Genomic DNA, 23,916 nt, shown 5'->3' on the forward strand with positions numbered 1-23,916 from the left:
CAAAGTTGTCCTGCAAGTGAAGCCGAATTTCCTCCCAAAGGTGGTTTCTGAATTCCATATCACTCAGAAGATTACCCTACCATCTTTCTATCCTCCTCCTCACCCGGGGAAAGAGGAAGAGAGGTTACACAGGCTAGACCCTAGAAGGGCTTTAAGTTTTTACATCAGTAGACTAGCCAGAATAAGACAGGCAGACCAGCTGTTTGTAGGTTACACAGGTCACAAGCTGGGGTTACCAATAACTAAGCAGACCATTTCCAGATGGATCATCCTAGCCATTCTGGAATGTTATAAATTGGCAGGAAAAGAGCCTCCTCAAAACCTTAGGGCTCATTCGACCAGAGGTATTGCAGCTTCTTCGGCCCTCAAAAGAGGTGTGCCGGTTAAAGACATCTGTGCGGCCGCTACATGGTCGTCTGTCCATACCTTTACACGATTTTACAATTTGGATTCCCCCTCCAGTCAAGAGACTAGGTTTGGAAGGGCTGTACTGCATTCTATTCATCAATAGAAGACAGCATGAAGTCAGTACTCCCTCCTCCAATAATAGAATACTGCTATGGGAGCATATCTAAGATGAGGAATACGTCGGAGGACACAATCCCTTCGAAGAACAAGTTACTTCTTACCTTGTAACGTTCTTTCGACGGGATGTTCCTCCGACGTATTCCTCATCGACCCTCCCATCCATCCCCGCAGTTCTACTTCCCTTGTTGTTTCAGCTTACTCTCCTTCAGGGTGATTAGTTTAGTCCAGAAAGCATATTTGTGGGCTACAAAACGGAACTGAGCAACGGGCGCTGCGCGCAGCCTTTATAGCCAGGATGACGTCGGCATCGATACGGCGGCTGTCGAGGGACGTCGACTCGAGGGACGTCGACGCGCAGCGCCCTCTAGAGAGAAAAAAATTTCCGAGGCCAGCAGAGCTGGAAGGAGATACCTAAGATGAGGAATACGTCGGAGGAACATCCCGTCGAAAGAACGTTACAAGGTAAGAAGTAACTTGTTCTTCTGTAGTGATCATGAGAGATTTGCCACAATGAGGCAGACAATGTCATTGCGGACACTATTGAAGAGACATGCACCATTTCCCGTCACTCGCACTACGAAGAAATTGTCTTTGTTTCTAACTTTGGAGCAAGCCACATAAAGCTGACCATGAGGAAAGTATGAATCCCGTAAATTGATTCCAGCTACTTTGTGTTGGAGCGTTGAGATTGCGCAGAACCATTATTGGTGTCCCGATCTAGAGCTAAGGCAGCAGCGACCTCAACATAAGTGCCGTGCGTGTAGGGCTGAAGCGTGTAAGTTTCGTACTGTTGAGATGGCATACCTTCATCAACTTCTATGGTAAATTACATTTCTATAATTATCATGAGAGATTTGCCACAATGTGATGGATAACATCATTGCGGACACTATTGAAGAGAAATGCACCATTTCCTGTCACCTGCATTGCTACAACAGCACCATTTTGTGTCACCCACATGACTTCAAAAGTGAGTGCCGCTAATGTCAGCTAGAATGCTGATAGTGTGGGAAGTTTAGGAACAATGAACTGCTGAAGTTTACGTAGAACTACAGCCATATTGCAGGGATAAGCATTCCAGACTGCTGAAAAAAGAAAGTAAAATTTGAAAAATGTATATTTTATAATTTTTACATTTTCTACACCATGGAACCTACCAACATGGCAAATTTCAGGTTTGTAGCATGTTGGGAAGTATGCTGAACATTACAAACAGACACATACACATATCCACATATAGCAGGGGTAAGCATTGCAGACTGCTAAAAAAAGAGAACATTTGAAAACTGTATATTTTACACTTTTTACACGGCCTACACTATGGAACCTACGCACATGCCACAGTTCAACTTTGTAGCATGTCGGGAAATATGCTGAACATTTCGATCAGACCCACAGATATCCACACATTTCCCTTAAATATATGTAGAGATAACCAACTTGCACAACAATTAAATCCTATAGGGGAATCTGCTTGGTTTTGGGCTTGGTTTTGATTACCTCCATTATTGTGGTGCTGCTGCATACTACTCCTATTTGGTCCATTTGCTCCTTGTTGCCCTCTATGCTGTCTCCTCTGACCAGACCCATTTCTATTCTGCAGATGCGGACATTGCGCTCGCCAGTGTCCTTCCTCCTTACAATACGCACACTGATTTGGTCCCAATGTTCCCCCATGCATATTCGAATTACTCCTTCCTTGTGCGTTCCCTCTCCCTCTATTGTGTCCTACTACTTGCTGCAGTAGCACCTGCGTTTTCAGTAGGCATGCTTTCAAGTCTGCCCCATCTGTTTTACCAAAGATAATTCGTCCACCATTGCCTTCTGCCCCGGCGATGGTAACTGCTGCCGTCCATTAGGTGACCCCTGCATTCCCTTCCGATGTCTCCCGATATCCTTACCCCTGTACCCAGGTGTAGTAAACATTTCGGCATAATCATTATCTAATTCATCTTTAAGTTCAAAAAGTCCATATAGATGTTCTCTCACTTCTTCATCCCTCTCCCTACAGTGTGCTAATGCATTCAAATCTAACAATCGCTGCAGTGGTAATTTCCCAATTAACTGTTTCCATTTCTCCACCAAATATTCACCCATGCATTCCAACACTACCTGTCTTTCGTTGCTTCTTCGGAAGTCATACATCAAAGCCAATGCTGCCGTCCCATCATTCCCGTCTATATACATCTCTGCCTGTTGCTGCAGTTCCTCCTTCCTTTCTTTGCTGATCGTACTGCGAGTTACCCTCGTGCATCCACGTTGTTCAGTCCCGCCTCTCGCCCCCGTGGTTTCAACTTCAACCCCGGGAGGAACGGACGGTACCGAGTCTGTGTCTAAGGCGGGAGATGGGACAATGGGAACAGGGAGTGTCTGTTGTGGGCCTGGTTGGCTAATAGGAAGTGTTACGTGCGCGGTCTGTGGCTGTGGGAGGGTTTGAGCTACAGGAGGGAGAGTTTGGGCTACGGGCGGCGTTTGAGCACTAGTTACCGACGTGTCTGGCCTCACTTCTGATCTTGGGCCTTGTTTTGTATGGGTCAATATGTTTTCTATCAATTCATCTGCTATGTGTAATTCTCGTTGTGGGTATATTTTTTCTATATTCAACTGGTCACGTCTGCCTGACCTCCTTAGACTCTCAGTCCACCTCTCCTCTTCCTTTTCTTCCGCTACTTCACCTTTCGATTTATGCCTGCGTGCATGCTTCGCTCTACTTCTAAATCGGAGCATTGCTTCCCTTCTCCAGTCTTTAACGATATCAAATGCTGCAGGACGCGCTTACTTTCTTATCAACAGCCTCTCCATGTTATCTATTCTCGCTATCTCAAAACTACCATTAATCGGCCACTGATGGTCTGGGTGCTTTCTGGTTTGCCTATGCCAAGTGTCACAGAATATTATCGCACCCACTCCATACTTCACATACATCTCATAAGCCGGCGTTCCCCCAGGTGGTGCAATTTGGCCATCTTCCAAAGATTGTCTACCACAGCGGAAAATCCCCGCTATGGTGGACAATACACGAGGCATGTTTCAACCTTCCCCCTGGTTAATTAACCTTACCTAGGGCGTTTGATTTTGCAAAGTCAACTCTCAACCAATATCAGGATTACTCTGAATCGGGGAATGACTCACCTGATAAATCAATTTGTCCTTTCGGACACAAGTCGTCTGTATACTGACGCACCCAATGACGTCGTGTCTGCGTTTCTTGGCTTCCGCCTCGTTTCGGGACCCTCGCCTCCTTGTTCTCTAGCCAGGCACGTCGATCAGGGATCAGATGTGTGCAGATCTGCAAAAGAGTCTCTCATCACTTCTACAGGGCGCCCCGAACACCTCTTGATCCCGGCTCGATCGTCCCGTCCTCGCCGTTCTTCGCCTTACTCAATTACAACGTATGCGATGGAACAAGTGGGGGAGGGTCCCTATTCGGGCGCCATCTTGAAAGGGGCCCCTAGGGGTCCCTTACGTCTATGGAAACAAGGTGAGTCACCACACACGATAGATACGCCAGACACGAGGTTGTATTCCCAAAGCTAGGGTTTATTGCAAAGCAAAAAGTCTCAGTTGGCCAACTCGGTCTCACGCCCCGCGACGTGTATCTCTAGACCTCGAGGGACACAAGAGAGTGAATTACGTACATCAGTTACATATATACAAAATGCATATCAAACAATCAGCTATGACATGTTTAACACCCCGCTTTATTGGGTTTCTTTGAACTTGGTGTGATGATGGACACTTTCGACAATTATGACACCTTCAAATATCTATTCTAGTAACAATTTGCAATTTTGTAAGTGCGGAGGCATCTTTCAGTTGTTGAACAGAACACAGTGCTTCTGTTCTTGGAAACGAGCTACATACGGGGGAAGAGTTGCATTCCAGACCTTGCTATCTATGAGGTGCTATTCGTGTCCTGGGAGCCGACACGCTCTACCAGGGCTCGGAAAAGGGGGGGCCGTAAGAAGAGCATAATTCAAGCCTTTAGCTGGTTTATTCTAACATATTCTACCATATAACGAGACTGGCTGGCAGCTGCAAAATGATTACATTCCCTGCAGCTCTGCTTCAAGGCTACATTCGGAAGGGAGCCGGGCATTCTTCCTGGCGCTGCCTACGTTGTGTTTCAACGAACTCTTGTTATCCTCGCGGCCCTGGGGCCTTGTCCTTTCACGTGCAGACAACAATGTTTTACAGTCGAGCAGTGTAAGCAGAAAATGTACTGCGAAGCAATAAGAACAGAAAGCAATGAGCAATGGTTAGAAAACAAAATGGCGATTCTTGTTACATCAAAATGGACGTTCATTGGCAAACTCGGAAACCTACATTCTGTTATATCGTGCATGAGACGGTTGGCCCACGACCATCAAAATACTTTTGCGGTCACATATGAGAGGTATCCATTTTTCTAGACTGGCAATACCTTAGTCGAAATGTACACCCCTCTTTTAAACATATGCTCTGTCCGATGTTGTATTACCCTTTTTTGCCACAAAATATAATCAATGTTCTGTAATGTAAGCAACTGTTCAAACCTTCAAACCATTTCTGCATATATAGTGCAGTTATTCAGTGATGAAGGACCTGGATTTGTGCTCCAGTCTTGTTTTTTTGGAGCCATTACACTTATCAAAGGTTTCTTAAGTAAAGCAACTGTTTCTTAAGTAAAGCAACATAGAGAGTGGGTATATAACTGAGTCCAGTATTATTTATGTGCATGATGGATAGAATGTTTATTGTTTATATTCCCTGTGTAACATATTTGTGCTTATGTAGTATGTCCCAATGCTAAACAGTGGTCACAAACCCCACTGCATGGGTTTGCAGGTATGTGGCTCATCCTTCAAAAGCCTATTGGGTATTATATGATACTATTCAGATGCAAATTATTGAATCAATGTAGTAATTGCGTATCACGTATTAAGATGTAGTGCAATACTTGAAAATAAATGGTTTATCTCTAAGAAATAAAGATTCATTTCACTCTGGAGCTTTTATCAATTCACTTCATTTTAATTAATGTGTTAGGGAGGTTTACTATACATTTACAGTGACATCTTATGTCATCAATTAGATATATTCATAAATACATGAATACATTTAAATGATCATGCCCAAAATTATTTCATCACGGCCATGAAGCATCTTGTTTTTTTAGACCCATGTGTATTGGACCACCTTAATAAAAATAGCACATTGGATCTACACTTTAAAAGAAACTATGGGGCATGCTGTACAGCACGATTGCCGAGTCCTGCTGAAAAGGACACATAATAATTTTCCTCTTTACAGCTGAAACACTGCAGCGTTTTGTCAGATTTCTGTCTCTGGATGTTCTGCATTTCTTCCAGAGGAACTGTGAGGATGGTGATCAATGGGTGATGACTGACTGGGTGATGACTGTTCTGTCCTTAGGTTTGTGATCATAATGTGTTGCCTTTTTTGTGAAGTTTGACATCGAGGTAATGTCTGACGGCTTGTATTAATCAAGTGCTAAACCTAAGAAATGCCATGGGCAGCAAATCGCTCTGTTAAACTTAAAACTGCCCAATGATTAAAAAAAATAATCATCTATATGCTAGACCAACAAACAAAACTTATCTCCTAACAATGTTAGGCAAGATATGTTGTTCCTATCACTCTTTTGTAATCATGTTTGTTTTAGTAGACCAGCATTATCTATTCCATTCATAAGAATGAATTACGTACACCAGTAACATATATACAAAATGCATATCAAACAATCAGCTATGACATGTTTAACACCCCCCTTTATTGGGTTTCTTTGAACTCGGTGTGATGATGGACAATTTCGACAATTATGACACCTTCAAATATCTATTCTAGTAACAATTCGCAATTTTGTAAGTGCGGAGGCATCTTTCAGTTGTTGAACAGAACACAGAGCTTCTGTTCGTGGAAGCGAGCTACATACGGGGGAAGAGTTGCATTCCAGACCTTGCTATCTATGAGGTGCTATACGTGTCCTGGGAGCCGACACGCTCTAACAGGGCTCAGAAAAGGGGAGCCGTAAGAAGAGCATAATTCAAGCCTTTAGCTGCTTTATTCTAACATATTCTACCATATAACGAGACTGGCTGACAGCTGCGAAATGATTAAATGCCCTGCAGCTCTGCTTCAAGGCTACATTTGGGAGGGAGCAGGGCATTCTTCCTGGCGCTGCCTACGTTGTGTTTCAACAAACTCCTGTTATCCTCACGGCCCTGCGGCCTTGTCCTTTCACGTGCAGACAACAATGTTTTACAGTCGAGCAGTGTATTAATCAAGTGCTAAACCTAAGAAATACCATGGGCAGCAAATCGCTCTGTTAAACTTAAAACTGCCCAATGATTAAAAAAAATAATCATCTATATGCTAGACCAACAAACAAAACTTATCTCAACACAATGATATGTTGTTCCTATAACTCTTTTGTAATCATGTTTGTTTTAGTAGACCAGCATTATCTATTCCATTCATAAGATGCTGGTCCAGTCTTTAACTTAGCATTCTGGGACTTGTAGTCCTGGATTCTGCCATTATAACCCTAGCACTACCAATCCCAGAATGCAAAGGTAAAACCAGGACTGGACTATGGTCTCCCAAATGGAATGAATAATGTTGGCATATATGGTATATTACACACTATAGGGATCATTCTCAGAGTTAAAATATTTTCTACTTAAGCCTTATAAACTGTGGGAGAATCATGATCATGGATGATGACCCGCCCCAAAGTTATGGACTGCGGCCGAAGCGGAGTACTTTAAGTTGGTGAAGGATAATTATCCTAAGTGATCTTGACCTCTGCTGAGGCCTATAGGGCTATTAGCACATTACGCTGTTCAACTAAAATGGAAATAAAACAAGTTAAGGCTGTAGCTCAATTCAAAAATTTTGTAATGAGGTCTGTACTCTAGATATTAGACTGTATTCTGTGCACTCTGCTTGGCTGAGAGGTGGTCTATCGTGGAATCCATGTGCTGACATGATTGATATGCAAGATCTGTAATAGAAGTAAATATTTAATTATGACATAATTGCTGACAATGAACATCCCCTGTGCTGCTGAATGCGTACACTGGAATACAACCATTGGATAGAATTCTCAATGAAATCAGTTTTACTATCCTAGTTTACAAATCTGTAATGTGTCCCTGATGATCTCAAAAATCCACAGACATGGGTAAAACATGTTTTCATGGTTCCTTTCAAGATTTTGATGTACTCTTGGAAAAGTGGTGGTGGGGCTGGACTAAGGAGTGACCTGGAACTTTCCTCAATCTCCACAGAGCCCCCTCCTTTTTTGCTGGAGTTCCTTTCCCGCCCCACCCCCCCCCCCACCATGTTCCACAAGACTTGTATTAGAGCATGGTACTCCCTACTCTCTAAGCTCTAGACTACTACTAAGGGAGGGCCTACAGCCTGTAGACTTCTCTGTATATCTCTAGAGACTTTCTAATAGCATTCCTGCTCTAGTCTATGCTCTCTCTTGTTCCTGCCATCACACTCTTAACCTCTTGGTCTCTCCACTGCAGACCTTTGTATCACCTTCCTTCTCCATCCACATACTCTACTATTCCTCCTTTCGCACTCCCCTCTCCTCGCCTCTTTGGAGTCTCCCTCCTTCTGTCCCCTCCAGTTTACTATTACCATCTCTCTTTCTCTCTGTTCTTATATTCTCCCACTCTATACTCTCTCTATTCTCTCCCTCTCTTCTCCTATCGCTCTCTCTCTCGCTCCCTCTACTCCTGCTCTATCTTTCCTCTACTGGTCTTCTCTTCCTCTCTCTCCCTCTCTAGCTCCTGATATTCCTACTCTCTCCTTATTTCACCACTTTCCTCCTGCTCTCCACCCTTCCCGACTGCTACAATCTCCTCTCTCTTTCACCCTAACCACTCCATGCACTCTTCACTCTGCCTACATCCTTCCCTGTCTACTCTACCTCTCTCTTCACTCTCTCACCCTCTCCCTCTCTATTTCTCTCTCTCTGCCACAGTCCTCGCAACACTCCTTGCCACCATCTGCTTTCCAACACCAGATCTTTTGGTCCACAAACTCCACCTCTGACCCCACCCGAACACCTTTTGTCCATATATTGTCGGGTTGGGATTTTATACTCTACCGGTTTCCTATTGTTCCTTGTAGTCACCTGTCCTATTGAGCCAATCAATACTTGATCTTTCCCCTGGGGGTTGGGTCTTCTGGTCACAGGTTTAAAAACCCTAGTGAACCACACACCCCTTTCTGTCTCTGTAGTCTAGTGCCAAACAGCTTTCTTTCCCTGCATGATGTCTCTATATATTATGGATGCACTCCGGGTTCTCACAGCAATGGCCAGATGGCCACTTTGCTAGACAGTTCTGAGAAGGAAACAGAAAGGATCTTGCCAGAACAGAGGATATGAGGCATTGTGGGTGGTACAGTGGTACCAACAGCTATACGAGTCGGGAACAGGGGTCCCTCTCCACAACCACACCCCACCCCTGGGGCAGGATCGGCTCTGGAAATGCCCTGGTAGACTGCTGACCTCAGGTTGAGAGGGGTCTGCCCACTCCCCTCTGACAGGGTGATGATCCTGACCCTGTCACAGATGTCCTTAATGTAGATGTGTTGCTTTTTCATACAGCGTTTCTATTTCTTCCATTGTTTTTCATCTGGGTGGATAGCTCACAAGTAAAGTACTGGTCTTTGACATGAGATCAACCTGCATTTGATCAGTCCGAAGTTATCCTTTCGTCCTGCCAAGGTTGAAATATTGAGTAACATTAAAACATGGGGTACTATAAACACCTTTTATTACAACGCTTAGCAGTTGCATGAATCTGTCATGAAGCCTTATTTTAGAGTCTCATTATGAGTTAAGCGGAAATGGATAAAAGTGGTTGTAACTGAATTGCGAACACTTTTACCATCCTGCCAAATTACAGGTCACAGAAACCGATAGTAATTCCTGCGGCGGAATTAGCACCAGAGGAAATGGCGCCAATAAACTGGCGGTAATTCCCCCAGTGCTAATTCCAAAGGCGGAATGAGCCCCAAAAAGACAGTTCTGAATCCACTATATTACAAGCTGAAATACTTCTAAAATACTGCCAAAACCAGTCAGTAATTCTTCCAAAAACACAGTGCAGTTTCCGTCACCCAAGAGGCAAAGGTAAAAGCAGCCAGGTGATGAAAATGAATCCACAGTTACCAATAATTGTTACCAATAGGTGATTCAAGGCCCACACCTTCCTCAAACACACTGCCAAGCAACATGCAGCCACAAGCAGACATGACCTTTGTCATCCACAACCTGCTACTTACTATGCATTGAACTAGTAGCATGCAAGGCCACAGCAGGGAAAGATACAGGCACCAGAAAAGTGGCGATGATGTGTGTTGTGGAGGCTGTCCATACCGCATGCCCATCCTTCCCCAGGTCACTGACGGACAAACAATTAGTCACACTATACCGCCTGAACTGTCGTACCATCTTAGACCTGCTTATCCTGATTGAGGCAGAATGTCAGAACTCCATCACCATCAGAACTGCCATCCCACTGTTGTCTGTCCTCCATTGGGATGCTGCATGGCATGTCCCAGTTAACCTTCTCCAAAGTGTTGGCACAAATGTGGGATGTGATCATGAGACATGCCCATCAGCACATCTCCATGCCTACAACCCATGGCAAGATGCATGCAACAAAGGCATGGCTCTATACCATCGCTCAGTTCCCAAATGTCATAGCAGCACTGGACTGTACTCATGCGGCATTAGTGCCCTGCGAGAACTTGAAGCTGGGTTATCAGAACCGGAACCACAAAGTAGGAGGATTTGGAGAACAGAGCTCGGCGGAACAACCTCAGAATTGAAGGAGTCCCCTCTTCGGTCCTGGACCAGAAACTGGCGGAATATGTGGGGGACCTCTTTCAATCTCTTTTGCCCCATTTGGACAAATCCCAACTCATATTGGACCGAACCCACAGGATCCGACCGGGGCGAGGGGTGGACTCTGACTCCCCCCCCCACGATGTCACCACCCGGGTCAACTTTTACATGACCAATGAGGCTGTCATGGCGATAGCGCGCTCTCGGGACGACCTGACCTTCCAGGGCTTCCCTCTCCAAATCTAACAAGATCCAGCTATGGTGACCATTCAGAAGCCGAGAGCCCTGAGACCCTTGATCTTATTCCTTCGTGACCAACACGTTCGATACCGTTGGCTGTTCCCCACCGCTCCCCAGTTCTCCTATAACGGGACCCCCTGAATAATTAACCACCTGGAAGATGCTGACTCGATCTTGCATCCTACTTCACTGGAAAATTAGAATCGAACTTACCTTGACTCCCCGATGAGTGGCTCTGGAGAGCTCCCTCCGAAACCGAAGCGGTCAGCCTGGACGAAAGTCCAGAATGCGAAGACTGGGCAATGACCCCCCGGGGAACCCCTGAGCCATGACCTGAGTAACAACTATTGCTCGGCTCACCATCTTCTATACAACAAGCCTTCTTGGCAAACCCTGGAATAACGAAATGTGCAAAGACAATGAATAATCCTTCATTTGCAGCAGCCTTCGCATGGCTCATGCCCAACTCTGAGGTGAATGTCACCTAGAAACCCTTGGAGTACATTATGAACTATGTTAGCCCTGTTGGCTAAGGGAATTACCGACCAGAAAAATGTGGCTTCCCGCAAGGTTGATGTTACTACTTCACGTTTGAAGCCTATGTTAAACCCTCAGTTGCACTATATGTAAAGGATGATGGAAGTCCTTGATGGCGACTGATGCCTTTCTAGCTACAGCTGCACAACCGGCCCTAGGAACGCTCCCTCCAGACCAGAAGCTGAACATCATATCGTTGAATTCTAAAGGCTTGAACTCCCCCCTCCAAACGGAAATTCACACTGGGGCGGTTTCGGGACATGGAAGGATCGGTAGTCTTCTTGCAGGAGACTCACCTGTTGCCCTCTGATTTCACACGCCTTCGTGATAGACACTTTCAGCTTCAATTCCTGGCGTCTAATGGTATGAGAAAAGGAAGTACAGCTATTCTCTTCGCCAGGACTACTCCTCCTGAAATATTAGGAACCCTGAGTGTCCGGAGGGACATTACATGGCGGTCAAGGCCCTTATATACGGACAGATGTATTCTCTAGTGGCGGTTTATGCCCCTAATGAGGGACAAGAGGCATTCTATGAGACATTGGGCAAGACCCTCCTTCCTTTTGCAGAAGGCCACATTATCATAGGAGGGGACTTCAATGGGGTCCCAGACCCTGTCTGGGACAGATCACACCCGCGGCCTCTAAAGAGTTTAAACTTGCTCTGAGCTTACTCCAATTGCTCCGAACTCTGGGAGTGGTGGATTCATGGATAGTGCTTCATCCTGGTGAAAAGACTTCTCCTTCTTCTCGCACACACATCGAACCTTCTCCCGTATTGATCTCATGCTGGCTTCCCCTCAAATCCTGGCCTTTTCCAATGAGGTAAGCATAGGATCAAAGGTGCTTTCTGACCATGCCTCGATCACATTAACTCTCCATGCTCAGGATCCTCCCCCTCGATGTCATTGGAATCTATACGACCATATCTTGAAGGACATGTCACTAAGAGACTCCATAGCCTTGGTGATCAAAAACTCTTTTCGAGAAAACCCAACGGAGGATACTTCCCCGGCTATCACTTGAGATGCCATGAAGGCAGTAGTGTGGGGAGAACTAATTGCACATGGGGTGGCGTTTCATAAATGCAAACAACAGATCCGAAGGAATCTTGAGGAAGAGGTTCATATAGCCGAGGCTCACCATAAACAGAAAGGTTGGTCTCCGAACACCCAACGAGCCCTGCAAATGGCCAGGAAGAAGCTAGAGGCCCATCATGCGGAGGAGACTGCACACTTACTGACGAAAACCAAACAAAGTTATTATGCCAGGAACAATAAAGCGAACAAACTCCTGGTGGAGATATTTGCGAAAACACGAAGAGAAACACAATAGAGGGCCTTCGCGATCCCCAAAGCAAGACCCAATACGCGGAACAAGACAAGCTACGAATCGCGACGGCCCAACTTACGGACACAATGTCAGCAACTCCTCAGGACACATCGGAACAACAGCGATACTTGCCCGGTGCCGCCCTCCCACAGCTGGAAGAGCCGGACAGGGAGAAACTGGACGCCCCGATCACAGGTGAGGAGGTGGAGGTGGCCATCGGGTCCCTAAAACCGAGAGCGCCGGGCCCAGATAGATTCACCACAAGATTTTATTAAATATTCCACCCCCAACTGGTGGCCTCGCTGACAGCCCTCTTGAACTCATTTGGAGTCTCTGGATCTATCCCCCAACTATGCAAGAATCCATAATGGTACTCCTGCTCAAACCCGGCAAAAATCCTAAAAACAACAGCTCATATAGGCCCATCTCCCTATTGAACATTGATGCAAATATTTTACTCCAAAATCTTGATGTATCGCCTGGCAAATGTCCTGCCCAATCTAATAGATCCAGACCTAACAGGCTTTGTAACACATAGGTCTACTGGGGATAACATCTGGAGGGACCTGGATCTAGTGGACATTGCCTCCCAAGACTCACATAAACTGGCATTGCTGGCCTTGGATGCCACCAAGGCCTTCGATAAGGTGGTCTGGTCTTTCTTACAGCTCACCATGGAGGCCTTTCGCTTTGGCCCAGGTTTCCACAGACTGGTCCTAGTGAATTATCAGGCCCCTAAAACTCTCTTCCGGATCAACCACAACCTGTCGGATCCTATTCCCCTAACCTGTGGCACTAGGCAGGGATGCCCCAGTCTCCCCTCCTCTTTGCTTTAGTAATGGAGTCTCTGGCCCAAAGGGTTCAGAGAGACCCAGGCATCAAAGGCCTACCCGCTGGCATCTCCCAGCATAAGATTTCTCTTTATGGAGACGACGTGCTGCTCTTCATAACTGACATTTGTCCTTCGATAACCGCAGCACTTAAGGAGCTCTGCAGTTTTCGGAGGATGGCAGGCTTTGATATACATTTTGGGAAAACGGTAGCTCTTGGGATAGGGCTGGATCCGGGGTAGCAGGCGACCTTAAAACCATTATGCCCGATCCAATGGAATACGAAATCCATTCTCTACCTGGGTGTCCATACCCCATCCTGGCCCAGCAATGTGTACCTATTAAACTTCCCCTCACTTTTCAAAGAATTGGAATCTGATCTTGAACGCTGGGCATTGCAGGAGATCTCGCTTATCGGACTGATCGTCGCTTGCAAAATGAATCTCCTTCCGAGATTTCTTTACGCCTCCTCCTCTCTTCCCACTTTGATTCCACTGCCGCCTCTTCTACATATGCAAAGGAAGATGCTTGCCTTCATTTGGAAGGGTAGGAAAGCAAGGATCTCCCAGAGGGCCATGAAGGCCGCTCTAGATTCGGGGGCTTGGGCGTTCCCGACTTGCGAAAATATCAAGTGGCAGTGCAACTATCACATGTTCAGGCATGGGCCATGGCCTCTGGGCGTCCAAAATGGGTGGAGCTGGAGCAATCCCGCCTTACGCTCCCCCTCCGATTTGTTCCGTACACCCCGCCTATATTGCGGTGGACATGGGGGGGATTTATCTTTCACTAAACACACCCTCAAAACATGGTACTGGATGCTGCGATATAAAGGCATTGCCTGCGGCTTGAGTCCCCCTCTCTGATTTTCCATAACCCAGCCTTCTCCCTAGGGTTTGACCCGTCGAACTTCAGAAACTGGACTAGTGGGGGGCTGGAATCTCTGGGACAGCTATTTGAGGGGGGGGCCAGCCTCGCTCTTTTGCACAATGTAAAGCGGCCTTCCAATTAACTGAGGCAGACAGGTTCTCCTACGTGCAGCTCTGACATTGGTGCTCTCATCTTTAAACCCGCCAAGCAGCCACATGGACCCTCGCCCCCCTTGAACTCACCTTACTGGATCTGCTGCAGCAGGGGAAAATCTCTACACTCTACACCCTGCTGCAAGAGGACAATCTTACCACGAGAGCCCCCTATATGGCACATTGGGAGGCAGATCTGGGCCACCCCTTAGAGGACCAGACGTGGGTGGACATATGGTCTAGGACTCACTCCTCTTCTTTTGGCATCACCAACCGGGAATGTGCCCACAAACTGCTTCTACGATGGTACTACCCACCAGTCCGTCTCCATCGCTTTAATCGAGCCTTTGACCCTCAGTGCTGGTGTTAGGAAAATTAAAAGGTGATGGATGGAAGATTTTGAATAAATCATAACCAGGGGCACAGCTCTGAGCAACCCTCTAGACCATCGTTTTTCAGCCTGCTAAGCCATTACAAAAGGGGAAAAACCATATGCAAATCAGTGCTGGCGTAACTGCAGAAAGCAAGGCTTGTACTTCCACATGTGATGGTCATGCCCTAATGTGCAATCCTTCAGGACCCAATGCATCTCTATTATTAAAGACATTACCCACATAATGCTCCCGAGGGTCCAGGAAACCATTCTGCTTGGGGCCCCGACACTGGGTATCTATCCGAGATCAGGGAAGACGGCAAAGCTACTTACGCAGCTTTTACTAGCTGGAAAAATCACAATTGCACAAACCTGGAAGACAACCGAGGGCCCATCAATGGTCCTCTGGTGGATTAAGCTCTGGGACCTATTGGTCGCCCAGAAAGTCACGGCGGCCAAGGCAGGCCTTTTGCATCCCTTTGCGGACATTTGGGCCCCACTGCTGCTCTATGATCAGGATCTGACCCATAAACCCCAGTCTACGCAATGGGCCCTGGTGGTGAATACGGCGTCAACAATAGATTGAGCCACCCGACCGGGCCTGGGGGGATTTGAATGGGGGGCGGACTTGTTTGTGGGGTGTCTGGCATCGCCTGCTTGCTGATACTGATTTGTACTGTAAGATCATCCTGTATCTTATATAAGCGTTTAATGTCTGACTTTGCAACTGGTTTAAAATTAAAATAAAAAATAAAATAAATGAATCAAAAGAAAGACGTATTGGATACCTAATTGAATGAAAGCTTCAAATGGCATTAATACATATTGAGAGCGGAATTAAAAGAAACCCTGAGGTTACACATAGTGTATAAAGTAAGAAAATAATGCTTTATGGGCCAAGGAAATAAAAAGAACAGCCAAGATGCCCACATGAAAACAGTTTATGGAAAAGGATGCAAGTGTGAAAGAGAGTCATAAGAAGGCAAGGGCATTGTGATGGTGAAGTTAAAGCCTTGGGGAACGGAACCCTGAGGCTTTAGGAACTACACTTGTCTTAAGGGCGGAGCCCCAAAACCCTTTTGTGTTTGAACTGTGTTGCTTGGAGAGCTTCAAGAGCCTTTTTGTGTTGGAATTGTGTTGCTTGAAACTTGGGGAAGGGATCCCTGAGGAATGATTAAAACTGTATCACCTTGAACCTAAGAAAGGTAACTATGAGACATTTTGTGAACTTTTTTACACTTGGGGAAGTGAGCTGAACAAAAGCTGCGGGCTGGAAGAAGCTCAGAACATTATTTTGAACATTGTTTCCTTGGTTACTGACATCCCTAAATATTGTATAGATCTAGTTTTGAGGGCAAGTATAGGTTTTGGACACAGGCAGACTTTTAAGTTGAACTCTTTGACTCAGACTTTCCTTAGTTTCATTTAGGTATGGAAATTCTCCCTTAGCATAGGGCAAGTTAGGCCTTTTAACATTCTGACATTTAAGTTAATAAAGTGTTTTATTTTGAACTTTGAATGTGTTGTCTGTGTCTTGCTTCATGATGCCTTCAGACAGTAAAAAGGTTTTTGTAGTACACAAGATCGTTTTTGTACACACCGTACATTTTCCCCAAACTTCATTTTAAAACTTCATTCTAAAGCTTCATGTAAATCAAGTTGTGTTACCTGCCTGAAAAAAACACAAAAAAGGTAGAAAGGGGTTTACACCCGTGAGACGTTCGAAGAGCTGTCATGTCTTTGCTCCGTACACCAACAGTACACTCAATACAAGGAATAGGGGCTACGCTTCCATCTTAGCTAGCATTTCCCTAGAGACAATATGCAAGGCAGCAAACGTAAGTTCAATACACACCTACAAGACACATTTATCCATAGGCAAAAAACCAGAGCAGATTCACTGTTGGGTCAAGCAGTACTACAACCTTTGTGTTTAACTGTATCTGCACACCCACCACTACAGTCACATGCTGCTCACTAATCTATGTACAACATGTGAATCTAATCAGTTCACTAGTCACAGAAGACAAACATTACTTAACCAAGTAATTATCTTGTGAGAGCTTGCATTTATTTAGAATCACATGCCTACCCATCCTCCTTGCTGCAAGACACAAAAGAAGGAGAAATAATATGTGGGTATTCACTGCACTCTACATAGGTAGTTAGGTATAAATCTGTAGGTGTGTTTTTTGGAAACAAGCATGTAGGTATTGTCATATAGAGGAGTGGATCCACAAAGACTCCACACACGATTCCAGGTACGTACAGCTTTATTTACCAAACCAAAAGATCTCCTTCTTGGGGTCATACTCAAACACAATATATCAGGGCAATCTGTGGTTAAGATTTCACCAGTTAAAGTGATTCCTTCTACAGTTCACAGGATTTCATGGCACCTCCCTGTCACTCATTTTTGTGGTTCTCCATGCAAGGCCCTCCATTTGATCTCCCATTCCTCCATTTGATCTCCTCATGGGATATGAGCCCTGTGGTCGTTCCAGAATATTCTGTAGATGTTGATGGGTCAACCCCACAAGCCTTTTCCATTGGCATGCAGAGCCAAAAGAGCTTGGTGGCCCCAATTTCCACAGACCTTCTTAAGAGTGCCTTCTCGCCTCCCTTGCCTAGAGCCCTGATTTCTATCCTCTATAGCACCTCTCCACTGCTGTTGTGGTTCTGCCTCACCTCAACATCCCACCACATACTTGTTCCTGCTCCAACCATGGTTTTGACTCCCTCTGCTCACGGTTCCATCCATGCAACCTGCCGTTGGCTATACGTGCCCACTTGATTGTTCCTGTTCTTGCTAGCTGCAGCCTTGATAACTTAGATTGCTCTTCTGGATCCCAGGATGCTCCAGTTATCACTCTCCTTCCACCTCCTGATGTCTCACTCTTGGCACCTCCTGATGCCTCTCTCCAACCACCTTTTGATATTTCCCACCAACAACACCTGATGACTCCCTTTCCCCGCCTCCTAATGTCTCTCCAACACATCCTAATTTTATCCACAACCACCTCCTTATGTTTCCCTACAATCACCTTCTGATGTCTCTCTGCAACCGCCTCCTGATATGTATGTCCAAACACCTCCCAGTGGTTTTCACATACCACCCCCTGTGGCCTCTCCCCTACCATCTTCTGTAAAATTGGTGAATAAAACACTGAAAATCACCAGAATCTTGGTCAATACATTATATTGACATCAGTGACAACCAGATTTGGCAGAGCCGTACTGCAATATATGCTTTTATTGCTTAGGCGTGCGTTCAGTTTTTGGGAGCCAATGTACATTGAAGGGGATAAATATGTTTATTACATTTAACTGTTGATTCCTTTGCTTGCTCTCCAGATATAGTTATGTGTTTGCCATCCGTAATATACTCTTAGCATCTTTGAGATGCCTGTGTGTGATGCATTTTGCTTTTGGGCAGACCTTTTTATCTAATTGTTGGGCTAGTGGGCAATCAACCCTGGAACCAAAGATGGTAGTAATGATATCACAAAACAATGCTGATAATAGTGTTTTTTGTGGATTAGGAACCAACAAAAGGTTGCGCCTAACCTTTCAGGGTGAGACCCAAATTCACATGTACTGGCATATAGAACTCTCAGGGATCAATACATGTATTTTTTATTTTTATATTGGACATGGATAAATATAAACCTGCCACGCTTCCTTTTTGATGTGCTGTGTATTTTTATGTGAGCCACATATTAGCAACATGTTCTTTTGTGTATGGCCACAATGCTACATGCTTTACATATAGTTCCTTGTATATAATGCAGTCAGCATATGAATCTACATGTTTCTTGTTTTTAAGGTTGCAAAAGTCAAAAACATGTTTTAAGACCAGAGTCTCTGGAAGGTACAGATGAGGAAGATCCAGTCACTGCTTTGGAATGGGATCCACTGTCCACTGACTACCTTCTTGTTGCTAATTTACACAACGGGATTCGATTAGTAGATTCAGAATCTCTCACATGCATCACCACCTTTAGTTTTCCAAGTGCTGCTGCATCAGTCCAGTGTTTAGCATGGGTTCCCAGTGCACCAGGAATGTTTATTACTGGAGGTAAGTTCATCCATCTTATTTAAAATTCAATTGGAAGTTTAAAATTATGAACAATGAATGCACATGTACTTGTTTGCTAGTTTGTATTGACACAAGTGATACTGTCTCTGGAAATTCAATTTCTATAGACAACAGTTTTAAATGTGATGGTGTATCAATTGATGAGATTGGGAAATACATTTGTTAGGTAAGCGCCAAGAGGCAGAACATTGCAATGAGTGCACTTCAAATACATAAATAGGAACTTTGTCTGAATACTGTTAATGGAATGTGCAAGAGGTATCTTTTCTCCCTCTTCATGTTATCTTCAAGCCTCCCTCGTTTGCCTTGTTGCAGGAGGTCCTTCTCCTTTGAGAACAAGACTGTGGCACATGTCTCAGTAGTAAACACACAAAAAACATATGTCATATACCCACTACCTGTGGAAACGTCTCACCATCCTAGATATCTCCTTACCTTCTGTGCAACCTCCTCTTTTACTCAACCGCGTATGTTGACTACACATTACCTTCCCCTTTTTAGAGTGTATCTGGTGCACACATGATATACTTTGGCAATTGTTTTCACAAGGAGAGTGCTTCTTTGAGTGTTGCTTTCTTTTCATAGCCTTTTTGGTCCTCCCTTGTGCCATCATAAGTATAGGACTTTTGGGGTTTAGAACTGTGTGTTAGGCATTACAAGACTTTCCCACCTACTCATGGGTGAGATATAGTTCACATCTATGATTTTAGAATGTCTCACACTAGGGAACTCCATCCGCCTATTTAATGTCATGTTCAAAACTCTAGTAGCGATGGAGTCCCAGGATTTAAGATTCTGCAACATATGGGTCCTTTGCTACTGTGATCACTGACTATTATAATAAAGGGATGATGCACTGTATCTGTCAACTGATGATTGGGTAATTTTGATGTATGAGGTTTACAGAGTATTCACGCTGTCCACTGCAAATATGATGCTTGGTAAGATGTGATAGCCAGATGAAAGTGTTGAATCTGAAATCTGAACTTATGTTTAACATACGAAATGTTGAGATTTATCTGTTGCTGTGCATGACGGAAGGCTGAGAAAAAGTCTGTGATGGAGTTTCATTGGCATGGATGCCTAAGGCTTAGGGGAGGATCAAAGACTTTCCTCTTTCAATATATGTAAACATTTGTTAAGACGCCTACCTGTTTCCTTTTACTCACAGTTCAATCCTTAATGTTCTCATCACACTCTAATTCCTCTGATCTCCCTATTCAATTATATTTCCTTGTAAAGACCTGTTAGATTTCATGAATGATGTCTTCGAACGCATTCCTCATCTTTTGATACTTCCATTCGAACTTCAGCTGCTTTGGAAAAAAATGTCTCAATAGAGGGTGCTGTGCACTGGTAACGTCGACTCGATGTACCTCCAGGGCCTCCGTTCGATGGTCGACGTCATCACTGGTATATGTAGCGCGCCTATCGCCCGTTGGCTGCAGTTTTCACTTACAAGAATTACAGCGTGTTTCGGTTCATCATCGAAACTTAGATTCAACCGGAATTAAATTCAAAATGTCTTCATCGTCGGCTCCATCGATGCCTAAAACAGGTGTAAAAAAATGTCAGAATTGTGGGGCTAAAATGTCAATCACTGACACCCACTGCGTATGTCTGTAGTGTCTCGGCACAGAACATTGAATCTCGGAGTGTAATTTCTATCAGGCGATGACCAACAAAGTTCTAAAGGAGCGTAGAGGTAAATTGGCGGTTGGTAGGACCCCCTCATAATCGCATTCAAATATTTTGAAGAAAAGAAAGTCCAATGAGTTGAGAAAATCCCCTCGACAGACGAGATCCAGGAAAAGATGTTGATCGAGGAGACGATCACGTCACTCTTCGTCTTTGTCTAAGAAGGCAAAGAAAAGGCACCACAGATCTCCTTCGACCTCAAGCGATTTCTCCCCTGAATCGTATGCCTGACCAAATCAGACTCCCCGGCCAAGTGGAATGCATTTCGGAGAGAAATTATGAAAGTTTTTGAGAAGGCAGCCCGACTCCCTCGAAAGAGAAGGAGATAAACCATGCTCCTGTTGCTCTGCATAAAGATGACAAAGGGAAGTCGAAAGCTAAACCCTGTGAATCTTCAAGTTCGGGACGTAAACCTGATTATCATCAAGAGACATCAAGGCCCCGATCTCACGAGAAATCATCAAGGGCTTCGACAAGCCGAGAATCCAGTCCTTCTAAGATCCCTTTGAAGAAGAAGTTGACAGCTTTGATGAAAATTGGGTCTATTCCATTGACGGTATCTGCGTCAGAGCCATCGACGCCTGTGGCGAAATCTTCAACAGCGAAAGCAACAACATTGTTAACTTCGAATTGTTTTCAATTACTTTGTTGAAGATATCAAAGCCTCCACCGGTACAGGAAAAGACTTATAAACTGTTGCCAAAAAGGATTTTTTAAAGTCCTTAACATCAATATATGAACACCATGAGCCCTTTGATGATAATACTCCACCTTTTGGCTTGGAATTTCGCACTCCAAATGTACCAGATGCATTAATTTCAGAGGAGATTATAATTCAAGATTTGTATGAGAATCTACAGACGGCCAGTGGTGTGGATACATCACCAGAGTCAGAATCCTCTGACCATGCTGATGCCTCATAAAAGCAACAGGAGCAAAGCAGTGGAATTTTTAGGGTGGAGTAGAGCTGCTCCTCCATTTGAGCAGGATGACTGATATATTGAACCAGGGTCCTCAGAGAGATCCAATTTTACCTTTTCATGTTGCTCTCCAAAGAAGAGCAACAACAAATTGGCAATTTCCAGAAACTGCGCCTGTAGTTAACATAAATATTTCCAGAAAGTATAGGCCATCCAGCAGTGACCCAGAATATTTAACTAAACATCCAATACCAGAAAGTTTAGTGGTCCAGGCGGCAACGTCCACCTAACAATCTGTATAACCTACTATTCCTCCAGACAGGGATGGTAAACGGGTGGATGATTGGGTACGGAAGATCTTTACGGCTGGAAGTATGGCTTTGAAATCGGCAAATGCTACCTGTGCCTTGTAAAAGTGTATGTTCACCGAGTGGGATTGTGTTGCAATGGCAGATGACCACATTCCCGAAGGGGAAGGAAGAGATTGTTTCCTGGCTATCAAGGATGGTAAGGAGGCCATGTGTGAGTGCCTTCAGTCGGGTCTGGATACGGCAGATAGCATTAGCAGATCCATGGCGGCTAGTACCATACTACGCAGGTTTGCATGGTTGAGAAAGTCTGGATTTGCATCGGTACCCGTATCCTCAGTTCCGTTTTTTCCACAAACGTGTTTGCTTCGAGAACTCGGTGCGCCTCGTGTATTTCATCGTAGAGATGTCTTCTTCTTCGACCCCTCCGACTGTCTGGCTTCAAGACTTGCTGGGACTACAAGTCTAAAATGTCGATCACCGCCCGCATTGCATTTGTTTGTGGTGCTTGGGCGTGAGTCAAGACACTGACGACTGTTCCAAATGCCAGTCGCTGACTGCCAAGGCCTTGCAGGAGTGTAAGGAGAAGCTTCAGGTAGGTAGGGGTTCTAAACCCAGTAAGTCCCGAAAATCTAAAATGTCCAGGGGGGTGTCCACCGACGACTTGAGAGGCGATTCTCCGCATCGGGATGAGGCCCAGGGATCTCGGTCCCGGAGTGGTTCCCGCCATTCGTCTTCCTCGTCCAGGCATTCTTGGAAGCGCCATCACCGGTCGCCTTCCCCGTCCTCCTCGGAGAATGGTGAAGCGAGGAAAGTGGCTTGCCCAACAAAGTCCTCGATTCCGGAGGAATGGGCTGCCTTTAGGGATCAGATGTTGGTGATTTTTCAATCGCTGGGCACAGTTCCGTCCGTGCCTTCTGATTAAGCCGGCAAGGAACAGTCTCGTACCGTGCCTCCCACGCCTGTGGGCTCGGGTCCTCGACGCAACTCGCATCGGGGACCTTCGAGGTCCCGTTCAGACAAGGCTCCGGATGGTCGCATGAGACGTGCTTTCAGGTCTCGGTCCTCGTCCCCAGCTTTCGCCGTCAAATCCTTCGACGCCCTTGACGCCTTTGGGGCTTTTTGCCCGGAATTTCCCGCTGGAAATAACTGATACTGTGGATGCTCCAAGGAAGGCTACATCTTAGTCTGTAAGGGATGTGGTGCACTCCAGACCCTCTTCTGTCCCGAGGCAGGGCTTTTGCCTCCCTCTGGATGACATTTATGAGGAGGAGGAAAGGTCTGATTTTGATATGGACCCTGTTGAGCCTGATGTGGCTCCTGTCTTTTCTGGAGACAGTCCCTTGGAGGAGTTGAGGCAAACTCTTCACGATGCCAGTGGTTTGGTCACTTCTCCCGAAGTGGAATTTGGCAGGCCTGAGCCTGGAGCTCATTCTGAGCCTTCATACAGGAGGCTCATGGCTAGGGTCATGGAGTATCTGGGCTGGTCCAGTCCTCCTGAAGATTTTGTACAAGATGATCTAACAAACATTTTAGATCAAGGTCCGTCCTCTGGCCCAGTGTTACCTTTTCATCTCACTTTACAGAAAAGGGTGGTGGCTGCTTGGCAGTCTCCGGAATATCTTCTGGCTGTTAACAAATCGTTGACAAAGAAGTACCGTCCTTCCGTTAGCAACCCCAGCTACTTATCCACTCAACCCACTCCCGAGAGTTTGGTGGTTCAGGCGGCTAGCGCCACCTCAAGGCAGGTGGCGTACCCTACCATCCTTCCTGATAGGGACAACAAACACTTCGACGGTTGGGCTCGCAAGGTGTTTTCTGCGGGGAGTATGGCGTTGAAATCCGCCAACTCTTACTGGTGCCTTAGCAAGGTTTTCACACACTCTGTGGAACTGTGTTTCTCTAGCAGCTGAGCATATTCCCGAAGGGGAAGAAAGGGATTGGTTTTGCTCTTGTGGAGGATGGCAAGGAGGCCATGTGTGAGTCCATTCAGTCGGGTTTGGATACAGCTGACAGTGTTAGCCGGTCCATGGCTGCGAGCACCGTTATACGCAGGTTTGCGTGGTTGTGGAAGTCGGGTTTTGCTCCGGATGTGCAAGCCCATCTTTTGAACATGCCCTTTGATGGTGCCCATTTATTTGGCAGCAAGGCTGACGAGA

General features: G+C 45.5%; 1 protein-coding gene across 3 annotated transcripts in view; it reads left to right on the forward strand.

Annotated features, from left to right (window-relative positions):
• Nucleotides 1-23,916, forward strand: part of WDR17 (WD repeat domain 17) — a 2,439,098-nt gene that overhangs the window by 681,230 nt on the left and 1,733,952 nt on the right. For all 3 annotated transcript variants that reach the window (XM_069631441.1, XM_069631439.1, XM_069631440.1), the window contains one exon: nt 18,559-18,810. In XM_069631441.1, coding sequence (XP_069487542.1) covers nt 18,559-18,810 — 252 coding nt within the window. The remainder of the gene's footprint in view (nt 1-18,558; nt 18,811-23,916) is intronic.

This window comes from Ambystoma mexicanum, chromosome 6q, assembly GCF_040938575.1.
Source record: "Ambystoma mexicanum isolate Mex_15411 chromosome 6q, UKY_AmexF1_1, whole genome shotgun sequence".
Taxonomy (NCBI): Eukaryota; Metazoa; Chordata; class Amphibia; order Caudata; family Ambystomatidae; genus Ambystoma; species Ambystoma mexicanum.